Source organism: Acinonyx jubatus, chromosome A2 (assembly GCF_027475565.1).
Source record: "Acinonyx jubatus isolate Ajub_Pintada_27869175 chromosome A2, VMU_Ajub_asm_v1.0, whole genome shotgun sequence".
Taxonomy (NCBI): Eukaryota; Metazoa; Chordata; class Mammalia; order Carnivora; family Felidae; genus Acinonyx; species Acinonyx jubatus.
The window spans coordinates 103987771-104006322 of NC_069383.1; the positions used below are offsets into that span (position 1 = coordinate 103987771).

The following is an 18552-nucleotide window of genomic DNA, read 5'->3' on the forward strand; positions in this document are numbered from 1 at the left end:
GGAAACCCTTCCAAGCTCTAAAACGTGGCCATAGCACCAGGACCAGCAGGAAACAGGTCAAGCTCTCTGGAAGGTGAGGGAGGGTTTGAGAGCACCTCCAATCTCTCCGTGAGACTAAGAGAAAGGTAGGAACAGGCAGGGACTGGGGACGATCCACACGGTTCCATCACACACAGGAAGGACGGACTGGGACAAAGCAGAGTCTCTGAGGCTGCACTACCCAGGGCACAAATCCTCCAACCTGAGGGAGCAGAAGCTTCCAGAACATAATGAGTAACAGGACGGGAGCAAGGCCCCCCTGACCTGCCTCTCAGGGATAGAGGCACTGCTTGGAAGTGGATCAACCATAGCGCTGGGATGAATCTAGAAAGGCAAGAAGCCAGGGGGCCTGGTTGGCTCAGTTGGTAGAGCATGAGACTCTTGATCTCGGGATTATAAGTTCGAGGCCCACGTTGGGTGTAGAGATTACTTAAAAGTAAAATCCTTGGGGCCCCTGGGTGGCTCAGTCCGTTGAGCATCCGACTTCAGCTCAGGTCATGATCCCACAGTTCGTGGGTTCAAGCTCCACATAGGGCTCTGTGCTGACAACTCAGAGCCTGGAGCCTGCTTCGGATGTTGTGTCTCCCTCTCTCTCTGCTCATTCCTTGCTCATGGTCTGTCTCTTTCTCTCTCAAAAATAAATAAACGTTAAAAAATTTTTTAAGTAAAAACGCAAAATCCTGGGGGCCCCTGGGTGGCTCAGTCAGCTAAGGGTCCAACTTCAGCTCAGGTCATGATCTTATGGTTCATGAGTTTGAGCCCGGCATCGTGCTGTTGGTGTAGAACCCGCTTTGGATCCTCTGTCCCCTTCTCTCTCTGCCCCTTCCCCACTCTCACTCTCTCTCTCTTTCTCTTTCTCTCTCTCAAAAATAAATAAATAAATAAACATGAAAAAATAAAATAAAATCCTTAAAGAGGGAAGAAGTCAACAGCTTCCTGGCCCTTTCCAGGGATGGTTACAACTGAAAGCAAGATTTTCTGCATGGTGCACATAGCCTTATAATCTCATTTGCCTGTCACACGGTAATGACCTTTGGCAGCCAGAGCACATGAAGAGAAAAGCTGTGTCTGTACCCAGCCTGGGACGAGTGAATGGAAGAAGTTTTTACTGTTGAAAATGAAAGCATGTACTTTCACACAGCATTTAATAAACCCAAAGCATATTTGAATGCCAAATCATGGGTCAGGTCGTGAAGACACTGGACAGACACCAGCGTGCTATCAAGTTAAGTCGAGAATCATACTTAACCTGGTTTGAGGTCATTCCTGCGCAGTCCTGTTTTGTAGTTCCTGCAATGGGGCAAAAAGGAAGTGAGTCGGGCGTTTTCTTACCTTTGATCCATCAGTGGGACCTCTTGCCAGCACTCCATCAATGCAATTAGTTCCTTCAGGTACTTCTCAAAACTTGATAGCGGTTTGAGGATGTAAGGAAAATCAGCCATCACCTCCTCGATGCTCTCTTCTTTCCCCGATGTGGTATTCTTTCCAGTGGCTGCATTAATAAAACTCTCAAAGATGGGCTGGAACAATGTTCTCGTGGAGTCTACCCACTGAGAGTTGTTCAGGGGAAATTCTTTTCTCAAGAGAGCTATTCTCCTTAACATGATCTGGACTGATTGCTCGAGTTGTTGACGAGTTACATTCGGAATCAGAGATGCGTTGGAAAACAAAGCTTCGCTCAGATCACCTGTTCCACCAGAGACCTCCCCAGCTGTCTCTATGGCTTTCAGAAGGTCATCTGGATGTTGAACCAATGTCAGCAACAGATTAAAGACAGACCTGTTATCCTTCTCTAAGTTACTCCAAAGAGCTTCCAAGGTGAGATCAATCGCCATTCTCAAGTACGTCCCTATTTCCGTGCTGTCTCGTGATAGCATTTCATCCAAAAACAAGATCACTTCCTGGGTTCTTTCCCATTTAGTACCTTGAGGGCAACAATGAGTGGGGAGTGGACGAGGGTGCAAGAAGTCTATCTGGTTGATGATACTACTTATAGGAACGAAGCAATCCAAAATTTCTTCCCATAGGTTGACAGAATCCATACGGAATATTTGAGTTGCGTTATTAAAAGCTACCAGAAGAAGCTCCATAGCCCCCAAATTGATTTTCATGGAAGTTAAAAATTCAGCAATTTCTTCCGAAATATCAGAAAAGTCCTTGGACTGGTTCACATGAGAGAATGTACTAGATGACGTGTTGACAATATCAGAGTCTTGTGAAATATTAGGTGTGACGCCAGTCATCCCAAAAGCCAAGTCAAGAAACGGCGTCAACAAGTTGTTTATCTTTTCAGATAGGAAACGGTCTACGTTTTTCAAAGTCGTTCTTTCATTCACAGCATTTCGAACACTTTGTTGCAAAACAGAATAGAGACTGTCAAAGAATTTCACGGTGTCATTGGCACTAGAGATGAAATGGGCTTCAAAAATAGTGGCCACCTTCCTGGAAACCTTCTGGGCTAGCCTGACCAGTTCCACGGCGGAGTTCACCGAGGAGGCAAGATCTCTCATGTCGGCAATGTCCCGCACCAGCAAGGTCATGGTGTCAGTCATTTCCAACAGGGGCTCCAGGGCACCACTTTCTCCACCAGCTCTTGAGAGAACACCAAGGAATCTCTTGGTCATTTCTAACGTTGTCCTGTTCCTTAGAGGGAATGAATTATTGATAAAGGAAAGCAGACCAGTGAGATTAGCAAGTATGACTTCTCGGAGTGCGGGATACACGTTACGGAAGCCTCTGTGAGGAGAGTGGGTGAGCGCGTCCATGAGCCGTGCTAGCTCTGTGGAAGTTTCTCTCACAAGCTGAAGGGCTGACCTGAGATCGTGATTGAGTTGGAAGAGGTCTTCAGAACTGTTCCCGTGGCGGAGCAAGTGACTCACAACCGTAAGAAACTCCAAATTATCTTCCGACTTGTTTGTCCCCGAGGTTTCCCTTGGAAGAGCACTAAATAAATCTCTCATGAACTTCAGTCCTCGATGAATATCAAAATGAAATTGTCCATTGTCTAAAATAAACGGCCTTTGGATGAGATGATGTATAGGGTCCTTTAAACTTGAAAAAATGCTCATCAGTCTGTCGTCTTTCAAGATGGTAAGAAATTGATCCAGTGACAGAATTTCTAGAATTTTATCCTTTGGGACAAAGCTATAAATAAATGTGTTTTAATTTCATGTTCAGCCGTGGGAAGATTAAAACCTAGAGTCACATTTTGGCTGTACAGGAGCATCATGGGGGAATCACACAGTCTGCAAGACAACATGCTAACACACCTTCCAGAAGGTGCCATTATGTGGCACCAAATAATGAAAAGGGTGGAGAAATTTCACGCATAGTCCCGTCAGGATGCCTCAAACCTAGTCACTTCAAAAGGCACATACTTTGGCTTTTTAGAAAAGACAGGAAGGTGAAATCAATAAAGTGCCTCTCGCTGCAAAAGGGAACATCTTCCCGAACGTTCAAAGTCCTAGCAAATGGGTCAGATAGGTGATGGCTGTGATGCATCAGCGTGGCTAGGCCGAGCGACAGCGCAAGAATCTCTTTGCCATGAGCTGTGGGTCTCCATGAATGACAGTGTCTTCCCTCATGACAGTGAAGGATAAAGGGAAGTGGCCAGTTTGCAGCATAAACACTAACCCAGGTGCCATTGGGAAGCAATTTTACAGGTGCAATTAAAGCCCCTGGTGAGTAAACTCTGACTCAGTAAGACAGGATATCGTCCCGGGGGTGGGGTCTGACTTCATCGGTTGGAGGGCATTCAGGGAGGTTGGAGGGTGTTCAGGGCGGGCGTTAAACTTCCCTGACCTAGCAACCCCAAATAGCCCCTGCCTGCCAGTCACCTCCCCTCACCCTTGACTGCCTCCTGCAGACAGTAATTTCCTCCCCATACTATTCTGCCTGCTTCTAAGCGTGCCTTCCGGACGGCCCATTCTAGTGACTTTGCACCTGCTTAGCTGGCCACTGAAAGCACAGAAGCCAATCCTTGAATTAAATCCTTGTTCTGGTTCGATTTCTGTGGCTGAGCCCTGACTGACACAGACGTCACAGAATGAATTAGAAATTCCCTCCAGCCTTCTCACTGGCAAGCTTCGAATAGAATGAAAACAAAAACAAAACAAATAAAAAGGATATATGAAAAAAATTTAACGTGACTCTCGGTTTTAAAGTTTTAGAATTTTGGGGTGCCTGGGTGGCTCAGTCGGTTGAGCATCCGATGACTCTTGATTTCAGTTTAGGTCATGATCTCTCTCAGTTAAGGGGTTTGAGCCTTGTGTCAGGCTCTGTGCTGACAGTGTGGAGCCTGCTTGGGATTCTCTTTCTCTCTCTCTCTCTCTCTCTCTCTCTGCCCCTCCCCTGATTGTGCACACGTTCTTTCTCTCTCTCTCTCCCCCCTCTCTCTCTCTCTCAAAATAAATAAACTCTTTAAAAAAGCATTTAAAGTTTTAGAATTTCCTCAATTCCAAATATAAACATCACAGGAGATCAACTGGAATAAGAATATTTAAACCCCTCACTTGTGATGAGACAGTTAATACATCGATTCAATTATGACCGTGTATATGCATCTACATATATAAGAAATAGGGCTTAAGTTCCACATAAAATAGAATTTCATAACTATTTTCATAACCCAAGAATGTAAGAAAGCATAAGCAATTAATTGCCAGGGGCTAGGTTTCTATAACGTGTTTCCTACTTAGATGACAATCATCAAAATTATCTCAGCTTGAAACTTTAATAAAATGTCCTTTAAGACAAAATTCATGCCAAAGGTCACTCGTAGGTGGTAGGTACAAATGCTGTCACTGATGTTGACACGCTCAGGAAATAAAGCAGATTGTAACGTGTGACAACTGCATTTACTATACCAAGCAAAAGTAAACTCACCTCATCTCTGCAGCGATGTCTTTGTGGAAGGCCTTCAGCAGAAGAGATAGTCTGTTCTCAGAATTTTCCTCCAGTAAAAATGAGAAGAAAGTTTGCAAAAGCTGTTCCATGAAATCCACTGCACTTCTTGGAGGAAGGATTATGCCAGCACCATTTCCTGAAGGAGTCTGGTTCAAGGTGAGGTTAATGAAATTCGTTATCTGAAGGTCAGTATCACTCGAATTTGAGGCTGCCTCCAGAGAACTCCCAGCTAACTTACTGATTGAATTAATTAGGACACTTTCAAAAAGGAATTGAACGAGCGACAAATTAGTTAGCTGCTCTTGGCTTAGCAGTTGTGTCAAATGGGCAACATCAAGGTCACCTTCCCTAGAAATGGCTTTGAGAAAACCCAAAAAGGTAGCAAAATCTTTGATCCACAGAGCTGTATCATCAGTTGCATTCTCATTGGCTGTCAGAAGAAATAACGTCTCAATCATTCTAGAGTCATCTTTGTTTGCACGTTTATGGAGCCAGTTTTTCATGCCCAATAGAAAATCTTCAATGATTTCTGATGTTTTCAGTGACAAGGACCCCAGGCTTTCAAACACACGGGCAAGTTGCAAAGTTATATTATGAACAGTCTCTGAACTGATCATTTGAATTTCTTTGTTAATTTCAGAAACCAGGTGTCTGATAGGAAAGTCTTGGCTTAGCTCTGTCATGATTTGTTCAACCTCAAGCCACAGTTCCTCAAAGTAAGAAGAGTTATAAGTCACTTCACTTGTTTTAGTAAAGCTTGGTGCTTCTAAACCACCATCCGTCATGTTAGCATCCAGAAACTTCACAAATGGAGAGTCTACAGAATGGGCACCATTTTCTAAGTGCCGATCCCCAGAAGGCAATTTCATGATCCTTTCCAAATTTAAGGAAATCTTATTTTGAACAGATGCCTCTGTGCCTTCGTTAATGTTGAGGATCTTGCTTAAATTGGCTAGTGTATCAAGAATCTTTTCATCTGGTGCCGCTTTTGTAAAGCTAACACTTTTCAGTGTTGCTATGATCTGCGAAGCAACTTGCTTTAGGGGGCCGTGGGGACAAAGTTCAGAGATGCCACCGTTGCTTTGATTTCCAGAAGACGGGACAAACGGTAACACTTTATGCCAAAATTCTCGCATGGTTTTTACAAGTGAAGTTTGAACGTGGAAGACTTCGGACAGCTCTAGAAAAATGGAAGTCCAGTCCACTAGTTCATGAATGACACAGACCATCGTCCTAGAAATCTCCTCCTGTGAGCCTTCATCCCAACATTGTAAACCTCCACCCACGGGAGAGAGGTGGAGCAGGTCGAGTACTCTGGCCACTTTGCTATAAAAGGAAGAAGACGTGAGCTCGTGGGATCTACAGGCTTCTACCTTGGGATCTTGCCTCGATCCAGAAGTTGTGTGATTCCAGCACCAGACCACAGGAAGGCAAGTTAAGGCCTCGGAAAGAATTGCTGGTTTATCTGATATTAATTCCACCGTGTCCAAAAGAGTTTTTATCACAATAGCAAAGTCTTCCTTGGTGATATTTGAGATGCTGATGCCATGAAGGACAGTGAACTTGTAGACATCCTCGAGGATTTCTGTGATGTTTTTATCAACTCCTCTCTGCAGGAGCTTCACAGCATGAGGAAGCACGTAGTAGGCGTCTACCACCGCGTTAACGTCATCCTTCGGGAACAGGCGTGAGAGCTTGAGCAGGTGATTGACATTCCAAGAATGTGAGCTGTCCACAAATTTTTCCAGCAAGCCAACAAGCAGGTTGGCCCCCAAACGGCCAGGACCCAATCTACTGACATTCTTAAAGAAATCGGTTAGCGCTTCACTCATTTGTACAAGTTGGTCGACCAGTAGGTCTATGTCTGGCTTCTTGAGAGTACGCAGGAGAGAAGTTACCTTCTTGAACACTTGACTATTACCTGCATCTCGTGGAATGTTGTGAAGAACTGAGGGCGTCAGGGAGTTGAACACATCCCTCATCAGTTGGATACCAAGTCCTACAGCTTTTGTGATTTTGTGCGGACTCATTTGTGGTGGATGTTGGAGATCATAAGAGAAGTTGAAGGCAAGGTAACTGGCTAACTGATATAATGAATTGCCCAAGCTGTTGACATCCTTTTCTTTTAGACTGGTAGCAAATACGTTGAAAAGCTTCTCGGATGTAGAAGAGGAGTCACTTTCTAGGATGTGAGTGGAGACAGCTTTCATAAGTTTCTGAACTTCCTTCCCCAGAGCTACTAAATGCAGCCAAAGATTTTTAAATCGGCTAGGTAAGTCATCTGACATTTCTTTGGGTCTTAGAACGAACCCAGTAAAACGTTTCCAGTGGGATTGAGATACAAAATCAAAGTCTCTTGTCAAGTTGTTGATAATCATCCTTACTTGGTCTGTGGAATCATTTAAAAGAGTTAATAAAATCTCTAATTTAGGTACCTTTTCCTCTTCAAAGACTTCAGTGAGTATCACATTTAGGAAATCGGTTACATTTTTCAATACAGTATTCACACAATCTGGATCTGACATGTTGAACAAACAATGAGGGTCCTTTATATTCAGCATCCCAGTAACAAGCTTCAATGTAGAGTTAATTTTGTTCTCTACATCTCTGAAACTCTTCCAAATACCCCGAGGATAACCTTGTGAAACACTGGAGTTATACATCATGTACAGATGGTTCATGATATCTACCCATGCAACGCACCCCTTCCGTCTGCTGATTGTGCCCTCGGAGGAAAATGTGGAATTTAACATGGCCAGAATATGTAATGTCCTCTTTGAGATATTTACATATAATAAGCCATCTTCCAAAATAAACTCGGTAACATTTTGGAAAATATTGGCACAGGACAATAAATCTTGGTCACGTGACACATTTCTAAGCAATAACATTGTTTCTCTTAGCTCGTTGATGACACTTGCAAACTTCACTCCATGATTTGTGAGGTTATTTGAAAGAAAGTGATTTAACAATTGTACATCTCTGTCGATGTAGTCTGAGGTATTGCTTAACTCCATGAAAACGTCAAGCAGAGAATATAAAAACTCTCTGCTGGCATTTGTGTTTAATGGAAATGTCTTTAGCTGACTCAGGGCAGTCTCCATGGTGAAAAGGGATTTCTCTACTTGGTCGGGGTTAAGTGACTTTACACTAACTAAGGCATCACCCACTACTACCCAAAGATCCCTGAGACTCAAAAACTCATCCCAATCATGAAAGCCATCAGCTTGGGTTACATTTTTAAACAAATTCAGTATGAGTCTGGCGGGGTGGTGGGTAGGAAACATTCGTTGGCAGCTTTTAGAAACTTTCACATCACCTTCCAATTCATCCAGAAGCTGAGTGAGGCCATCATGAAGAGGAGTGAAAATATTCACGCCAAACTTGAATATCTGAGATATGCTTCCCCAGATATCAGTCCACATTTGGAGCCATGAGACAGTGCAGCGAACAGCCATTAACTCATTGAACACACTGCCATTCGCGGACAGGTTTGAAAGAATTTGTGCCCACGGAAGAATAAATGAAGACCCTCTGTCTGTTGAATAATTCACAGAAGAAACGTTTTTACTATCCAAAGCAAAGCATTCATTACCCAAAAGGGCTTCTACTGATCCGTTGAAGAACTGGCTCATGTACTGAAAGAAAGAAATACGGAAATCCTCGTTGGCCACGAGCAGCTGTTTGAGACCTGTCAACGTAGCATGAATCACTTCCAATTCGGGGCCCTGTGTAGACACCAGGGATTGGGCCTGAAGTTCCAAGTAGTTAAAAAATGAAAGCAACTGCTGACAATAAGATCCCTCCGAAATTCCCTCGAGAACCCCTGTTGTCTCATATAAAAATGCAAATGCTTCACTGATGTTCTGGAAATGAAATTGCTTTATGATATCCAAAATGTGTTTTGAGATTTGTGCAAGGGAGGGTAGCAAAGAGTCTGTGCCCTGAATGCTCAAGAATTCAGACATGGATTGGAACCAGGAAGAATAAATCTGCAGAAGCAAAGCTGAATCTTTGTCCTGGAAGACGCTGAGATAGAGCTGAGTCAAGATTTTAGCAACTTCTCGTTTTTCGGGTTCAGGAAGGGCTGAGAAACGCTCAGACAGGTTCCGTAAAGCGCAGACTACATCCAGAGCCTCTGAGACTTGGCCCTGCCTCAGAAATCCGAATTCATAGAGGCTGCTTAGGACCGTTTCACATAAGTGTACAAAGTCCATTTTCACAGATGGCGATGGAGGCCAATCTGAATGGAACAACTGAGAAAAGTTAAAGCTTTTGATAAGAACCCTCTCGTCTTCTGGAACAGAAAAGTTAAGACCTGTAGTCAAGGTCTCCAGTGTGTCTCTTTCTCCTTTTGAAATGCCATCCGTCCACAACTCCAGGAGCTTGGGATTCATTTCAGAAAGTACTAATTCCATAAATCTCAAAATATCATTTGATTCCTTCTCTGTCCAGAGACGTTCAAGAGCTTGTGCTCTTGAGATCACTGCTTTGCCAAGTTCCAGAAGTTTCTGAGTATCAAGAGCAGATGGGTCTCTCTCTAAACTTCTTGAATGATTTACCCACAAATGGCTTGTGTTCAGAAGAGTCTCGGTGGGAGATGGGCGGTCACGGGATTTGGGAACCCGGGGCGAGTCGAAAGGATTAGGCAATAATTTCTCCAGAAATCCCACCAGCGATAAAAAAAAATGCATTTGCTCGTCCTCTGGGGAATGCAATCTCTTTTCCATCAGAAGAAGTTCCTTGGAGGAATTCAAGATCCTAAAAGATTAGCGGAATTGTTTTAGTATCCAAAAATAAATTAATAAATAAATTCAAGACAAATCCAATTTATCAACTTTTCAGAGTAATACTCAGACTTATTTAGAATAAAACATAAATGAAGGATTTACCACACAATGTAAGGAATTAAATTAATGTGAGCGCTGGAAGTGTTTTACAAATCCAAAATGCACATACATGTGTTTAGCTTAAAATCTGCTTCCTGCACCAACAACAATGGATTTTAAGTTACTTTACTCCACAATTTCACATGTAGGATTGTTCAAGGTAAGTTTGCTGTGTATGCTGGAAAAATCTCGGGTTTTGATTCCTTATTGTGTCTCACAATGTCTTGGCTGTAGACGGAGTCCAAATGGCAGAGTGTGTCAGAAACCTCCCCCTATGATTTATGGACAGACGACTGTTGGAATTGCCCGTTCCAGAAGCAATTCCTGTGTTCGTTAAACAACGCTCGCACTTCCCACTATTAGAAACTCATTAATTTAGATAGTGTACTTTCTCTCCAGGGGTTAACTTGTAAAATGCAAGGAGTTCTCAAAGGAGCAACTCAAGGGTTATGACAAAGTCCACACTCGCAAGAGAAATCCACACTTGGAGGGGAGCCTGGGTGGCTCAGTTGGTTAAGCGTCTGACTTCAGCTCAGGTCATGATCTCACAGTCCATGAGTTCGAGCCCCACATCAGGCTCTGTGCTGACAGACCCTGGAGGCTGCTTTGGATTCTGTGTCTCCCTCTCTCTCTCTGCCCCTTCCCCATTCATGCTGTCTCTCTCTCTCTCAAAAATTAATAAACATTGAAATAAAAGTCAGGGGTACCTGGGTGGCTCAGTCGATTAAGAATCCAACTTCGGCTCAGGTCATGATCTTACAGTTCCTGAGTTCTAGCCCTGTGTCAGGCTCTGTGCTGACAGCTTGGAGCCTGGAGCCTGCTTCGGATTCTGTGTCTCCCTCTCTCTCTGCCCATCCCCCCCTCATACTCTGTCTCTACCTCAAAAATAAATAAACATTAAACATTTTTACATAAATAAATGAATGAATAAATGTTAAAAATGTTTTTCAATAAATATAAATAAATAGAAGTCCTCACTTGGGAAATGTACTAACTTCCATTAACTCAGGAGCTACCTGTCCACTTTATATATATTTATATGATTTATATTTATATCTGTGTCTATATTTATATATCTATACAAATTTATATTTATAAATATATTTATATTTATATAAATATTTATTTATATTTATATCTATATCTGTATTATATTCATATTTATATTTATTACAATATATAATATATTATAATAAATATGTATTATAATATATAGTATTTATATATTATACAAATTATATATATTTATATTATTATATTAAATATATATTATATATTTATATATTTATTTACATATATTTATATATATCATATAATTTATATAATTTATATATTATATATAATTTATATATATTTTTATATATTGTACATAATTTATATATAATTTATGTGTATTTATATATTATATAATTTATATGTTTATATATATAACTTATACATATTTATATATTATATATAATTTATATATTTTTAATATATTATATATAATTTATATATATTATATATATTTTACATTTAATATATAATATATTTATATATACTTATTATTATATATTATATGTAATATATATTATAATAGATACATATAAATATACTATATAACATAAATATATAATGAATATATATACACAAATATATATTTATATATTTGTTATAAATCTATATTTATTTTTATATGATTATCCGGCTGGAACAGGACATGGCCCAGGGTTTCTATTTCCAGGCCCAGTACTCTTCATACCCATCACGATTAATGTCCATCCTTATTTTTATTTCTTCACTCATTCATTAGGTCAACATCCAGTTACCTAGCATCTATCATGACAGATACTATGCCAGCTGCTCTGGGTCTACAGCTATAAAATGAAACATGCCCTCGGAGCATAGACAGACAAGGTTTACTGCTGTCTTTCTAGGGCATCTAAATATTTGAGACTTTCAGGAGAGTAAGGTATTGTAAATCCAAACTGAACAAGGGACTGACTCTCTAGGGGGTGTGTCCCATGCTCTTCCTCCTTGGTCCACTAACCCCCGAGATTTAAAAGTTTCTTGGGGGTGACAGTTCCTAGGTCCAGAGAGATGTTGAAGAACGGCTCTTGAATTTTGCTGTGCACCTGGAGAATTTCTTAAATCTACAGAAACCTGGTTCCTACACACAGTCAATGTCTAGCGCTTCTGGGAATTTGTATTTTTAGCAAACTTCATACAATAGGTTCCACTCCTGAGTCTGAAAGCTATGCTCTAATGCAAAGCTTCTGTCCCATCTCTTCCCAGCACACCCATGAACAATAAAGTGTGCTTTAAACTGTACATAATATTCAGGGCACCCGGCAGATTCAGTCAGTAGAGTCGGCGACTCTTGATCTCAGGGTTGTGAGTTCAAGTCCCACATTGAGTGTAGAGCTTACTTAAAAATAATAAATAAATAGGGGTGCCTGGGTGACTTAGTTAAGTGTCTGACTTCGGCTCAGGTCTTGATCTCATAGTTTGTGAGTTCAAGCCCCACGTCGGGCTCTGTGCTGACAACTCGGAGCCTGGAGCCTGCTTCCGATTCTGTGTCTCCCTCTCTCTCTGCCCTTTCCCCACTCATGCTCTGTCTTTCTCTCTCTCTCTCAAAAATAAACATTAAAAAAAAATTTAAGTAATAATAAATAAATAAAATGAAAGACTCATGTTTTTAAAAATTAGAGAAATAAACTATATAAAATATCCATAATTATACATAAAAATTTCTACCACAATGCATATGTCAAAGTAGCAGGATAGCATATAATCTGGTAGATTTAAGAGAAAGATCACTTCTCTCCTCAAAAGTCTCCAAAACTACCAGAATCTTAAATCACTGATGCCATGACTCAAGCAGGCAACTAGATGAGACTATTTTCCAAACATTGCACTTTTTGGGGTATCTATTGTAACTCATGCTTTTCAGAGACAATTTTACTATTTTCATCTGTTTTTCTTTTCAAAATCCGTGGAAACATGAGTCATATACACTCTATGGAGCAAATGTTTATTGAACACCTAATATGAAACACTGTTCAGTAGCCAAATAAGGAGCTCACATTCTAAAGCAAAAGCATTTCCTACAACTAGATTCTGCTTGTCTTCAGGTAATAGTTACATAGAAACCTGGAAATTGGGTTCTGAAAACTTACCTGGCTATGGAAGCAGCTGGAGACTTGAGTAAGTTACTCAAAAAGTCAAAATAATTATCAGTGATGATTTCCCAGTCCATGTTTTCTTCGTAACAAGGAGATTCCTCAGAGAAAGCTAAATAGAAAGGCATTTCATATATCGATCTCAAGTTGGAAACAACAGTCAAATCTGCCAAAGCAAAAAAGACTATAGTGGTTCAGTTAATGTGTTTGAAAATATAACAAAGAAGGGTTAGAAATCCTTGTGATCTGGCTCCCACTTCTGGCCAACACCAACTATCCCTGGCCGTCAAGCAATAGAGACAGTGATCCATAGAAGACAGAAAATAAACAAGGTAAGACCCATGATTATCCTGTCTATTGCCTTAAGGAGAGCATCCAGGCCATGACACAGGAGGTGGAACTGAGCTGGAACTGTCAGGCGCCCTGAGCAGAGGGGATGAAGGTTAGAGTCCGGAAGACGGCACAGATACACAGAACAGACTCCCAGGAAAGACAGAGACATATAGATGGAGCCCCCGCTGTCTGCCTCCTTCAACTATCCAGCTGAGGACAAACCAGTGCATGCAGGTGACAAAGCACCCGGAGACCAGGCAAAGATCCACCCAAAAGGATTCCGGAAAAGTATCCAGGGATCACATGGGCCAGGAACAAATTCTCTGTCCATCAGCCGGACCGGAACAATCCACAATCTCACGAGACAATGAGTACAAGACGCACGATGAGTCTCGCCTCAGTCCTGGGGAATATTTGCAACCGCACCGAGTGTCGCTCCAGTCCTAACAAACCTTAAAAGCAAGATCCGAAAGGATCAAACTGTTTTCAAGAACATAGGAAAAACAGAATGGCAAGCAGGAAACAAGGCAAACCTCAAAATGTTTGGCATCCAATCAAAAATCACCGGGCATGCAAAGAAGCAGAAAAACGTAACCCAGACTTAGGAGAAAAAATAATCAATCAAAACTGCCCCGAAAGAGGGTGGTACTGCCCAGAAGCAGACACATAGATCCATCAAACAGAATAGAGACCTCAGAGATAAACCCATGCTTCTATGGCCAATTAATCTATAACAAAGGACACAAGAGTACACAATAGTGAAAAGACAGTATCTTCCATAAATGGGGTAGGGCACAGCAGACAGCTATATGCCAAAGAATGCACCTGCACCACTTTCTTACACCACACATAAAAATAAACTCAAACTGTACCAAAGATCTAAATGTGCGACCTGAACCCATAAAACCCTTGACAGAAAACAGAGGCAGTAAACTCTTGGACATAGCTCTGAGCAGTATTTCTTTGGATCTGTCTCCTCAGGCAAGGGCAACAAAAGCAAAAATAAACTATTGGGACTACATCAAACTAACAAGCTTTTGCACAGCAAAGGAAATCACTAACAAAACAAAGAGGCAACCTACTGAATGGGAGACGATATTTGCAAATGATATTTGCAATAGGGAGCTAATATCCAAAATATATAAAAAACTCATACGACTCAACAACAACAAAAAATCTGACTTGAAAATGGGCAGAGGCCTGAGTGGATATTTCGGCTGAGTGATTTTGGCTCAGGTCATGATCTCACAGTTTGTGAGTTCAAGCCTTGGATCGGGCTCTCTGCTGTCAGCACAGAGCCCGCTTCACATACTCTGTCTCCCTCTCTCTCTGCCTCTCCCTTGATGTCGCTGTCAAAATTAAGCAAACATTAAAAAAAAAGGCAAAACTTTTCAGAATGGATAAAACCAGACCCAACTGTATGTTGCATTATGAAAATGCACTTGAAATGAAAGACATAAATAAAAGTAAAAGGACAGAAGAGACATACCACCCTAACACAAAGCAAAAGAAAGCACTAAAGTAGACTTCGATGATAATATCACTGTAACTTTATATTGCTAAGGCATCGAGGAATCAAGACAGAGTAGTTCTAAATGTTCATGGGCATTATAACAGAGCCTCAAAGCACAGGAAACATCTTAGCCAAAAGGCCGAGAAGCGATACAAAGCACATGAAACAAAAACCAATATAAAGTACGAGGAGAAATCAACAAACCCACAGTGATCGTCAGAGATTCCAACACGCCCTCCGATAACTGATATGACAGGAAGACAAAAAAAATATCAGCAAGGACACGGATCTGTAGAACACCATGAACCAACATGATCCAATTGACATTTAGCTAAGACACCCCAGCCAACAACGTGATACATATTCTCAAGTACATACAGAACATTTGCCATGCCAGACCATATTCTAGACCAAACAACAGAGCTCAGTAAGACTTAAAAGGATTCTAGTCATATAAAGAATGTTCACTGACCAATTAAATTAGAAATCAATTAACAGACATGTATCTGGAAGATCCCAACTATTTGGAAACTAAATAACACACTTTGAAATAACTCATGGATCCAAAAAGCAATCAAAAGGTAAATGAAAAAGTATTTTAAAACTGAATAAAAATCAGAGAACCAAATGGCAGTATTTGTTGGATATGACTAAAAAAGTACTCAAGGAGAAATTTATACATTAAACACCTACATTGGAAAAGTATAAAGGTCTCAAATCAACGACCTCCACTTCTGTGGTAAGAAACTAGAAAGTCAGTGAAACCCGGGATGCCTGGGTGGCTCAGTCAGTTAAGCATCTGACTCTTGATTTCAGTTTGATTTTCATGGGATTGAGCCCCATGTCAGGCTCTGTGCTGACAGCAAGGAACCTGCTTGGGATTCTCTCTCTCTCTGCCTCTCCCCTGCTCGCTCTCTCTCTCTCAAAATAAATAAATAAATATTAAAAGAATAAGTTAGTTAAACCTAAAGTAAGCAGAATAAAGAAAAAAAGTAAAGATCAAAGTGAAAACTAAGGGAATAGAATAAAGGAAAATATTGCAGAAAAATTAACAAAACCAAAGGCTATTTCTTTGAGATCAATAGTATTGATGACCCTCTAAAGCAAAGTGATCAAGAAAAAAGGAAAGGCACAAATTACCGAGAACAAGTATGAGAGGTGATATTATTACAGATTCGATAATATTAAGAGAATAATAAGGGGGGCACCTGATGGCTCGGTCAGAAGAACGTGCAACTCTTGACCTCAAGGTCAGGAGTTTGAGCCCCATGTTGGGTGTAGCGATTACTTAAAAATAAAATCTTTTAAAAAAATATCTTTTAAAAGAGAATAATAATGGAATAGCAGGAAGAAAACACTATGACACTAAAGTGGACAATTTACATGGCAGAGACAAGTTCATTGGAAGACACATTCTTCCAGAGCTTACTCAGGAAGAAACCGATAACCTGAATAGTCCTATTAAGGAAATTGAATGTATAGTTTAAAAACCTTCCCACGAAAAAATTAAAGGCTGGGATGGCTTCACTACTAAATTCTACCAAATGTTAAAGGGAGAAATAATACCAATTCTACACAAATTCCTCCAGGAAATTGGAAAGGAGAGGAAACTTCTCATCTTATTCTATGAGGCCAGGATTTCCTTGATACCAAAATAAGACAAAGACATCAAAGGAAAAGAAAACTACAGTCCAGCATCCCTCATGGAACAAATGCAAAATGTTAGACAAAATTTTAGCAAGTTGAATCCAACAACATATGAAAAGGTAAAATATCTTATCAAGGGGGGCTTACTTATCCTAGTTATGCATCTCAATGTAGCATCTCAAAAGCTTCAAAAATGTTAAATACATAGGGATAACCTGAGAAAAGATTTGAAGAGTACTACAACGAAATTACTAACAGAAAACAGGGGCGCCTAGGTGGCTCAGTCAGTTAAGCGACTGACTTTGGCTCAAGTCATGATCTCGTGGCTCGTGAGTTCAAACCCCACATCAAGCTCTGTGCTGACAGCTCAGAGCCTGGCATCTGCTTTGGATTCTGTGTCTCCCTCTCTCTCTGCCCCTCTCCTGCTCATGCTCTGCCTCTCTCTCTCTCAAAAATAAATAAACATTAAGAAATTTTAAAAGAAGAAAATAAATAAGACATAAACAAATGGAGAGATACACGGTGCTCATGAATCAGAAGACTACGTGTAGTTAAGAAGTCATTCTCCCTAAATTTATCCAGAGTCAACTCAATCCTGGTTTAAATTCCAACAGAATTTTGAGAAACCGAGAGGCAGATTCTAAAATTCAGATGACCTAGAATAGCTAAAACAATTTTTTCAAAGATTTTATTTTTTTAATTGTTTATTTATTTATTTTGAGAGAGAGTGTGTGTGAGCAGGGGAAGGGGTGGAGAGAGAGGAGAGACAGAATCCCAAAGAGGTTCAGTGCTGTCAATGCAGAGCCCTACTCAGGGCTTGATCTCATCAACTGCAAGAGATAATGACCTGAGCCAAAATCCAGAGTTGGAGCTTAACCAACTGAGCCACCCAGGCGTCCCTAAAACAATTTTTTAATTTTTTTTTAACGTTTATTTATTTTTGAGACAGAGAGGGACAGAGCATGAACGGGGGGAGGGTCAGAGAGAGAGAGGGAGACACAGAATCTGAAACAGGCTCCAGGCTCCGAGCTGTCAGCACAGAGCCTGACACGGGGCTTGAACTCACGAACCGCGAGATCATGACCTGAGCCGAAGTCAGATGCTTAACCGACTGAGCCACCCAGGCGCCCCTAAAACAATTTTTTAAAAGAACAAAGTAGGAAGGCTAACACTGATGCTAAGACTTACACTAAAACTATAAGAATCAGGGGCACTCAACTGAGTGTAGAGATTAGAGGTTAGTTCATGTCTAAGTAGAAATTAGAGATTATTTAAATAAATGGATAACTGACATATAGAAATAAGAGTACTTACATCAATAAAACTCAAAAATTAAAACTTCGCTAATCGAGGTCGTGTGATATTGGCATAGAGACCAACAAACACACCCCTGGAACAGAAGAGGAGGAAAAGACCCATTCATGTGAGTAATTTACTTAACAAAGGGACAGAGATAATTCAGTGGAGAAAATCTTCACAACAAATCTTTCCGAAGCAATTGGATCTCCATATGCAAAAAAATAATACTCAGTGTACACCAACATCATATACAAAAATTATCTCAGAATTCATCGTACACCTAATTTAAAACTTATAGTTGCTGGGGCGACTGGGTGGCTCAGTCAGTGGAGCATTTGACTTGATTTCGGCTCAGCTCATGATCCCAGGGTCGTGGGATCGAGCCCAAGTTGGGCTCTGCACTGGGTGTGGAACCTGCTTAACATTCTCTCTCTCTCTTGGGGCACCTGGTTGGCTGAGTCGGTTAAGCATCCGACTCTTGATTTCAGCTCAGGTCATGATCTTACAGTTCGTGAGATCGAGCCCTGCATTGGGCTCTGCGCTGATGGCTCTGAGCCTGCTTGGGGTCCTCTCTCTCCCCCTCTCTCTGTGCCACCCCTGCTCATTCATGCGCTCTCTCTGTCTCAAAATAAACAAGTCAGGGGCGCCTGGGTGGCTCAGTCAGCTAAGCGTCCGACTTCAGCTCAGGTCATGATCTCACAGTTCGTGGGTTTGAGCCCCACGTCGAGCTCTGTGCTGACAGCTCAGAACCTGGAGCCTGTTTCGG

General features: G+C 41.1%; 1 protein-coding gene across 1 annotated transcript in view; it reads right to left on the bottom strand.

Annotated features, from left to right (window-relative positions):
• The window catches only part of ABCA13 (ATP binding cassette subfamily A member 13), a 395180-nt gene that overhangs the window by 296197 nt on the left and 80431 nt on the right, over positions 1-18552 (bottom strand). Inside the window, exons 16-18 of the mRNA XM_027045998.2 lie at positions 12992-13106; positions 4924-9705; positions 1372-3183 (exon numbers count right to left, since the gene is read on the bottom strand). Coding sequence (XP_026901799.1) covers positions 1372-3183; positions 4924-9705; positions 12992-13106 — 6709 coding nt within the window. The remainder of the gene's footprint in view (positions 1-1371; positions 3184-4923; positions 9706-12991; positions 13107-18552) is intronic.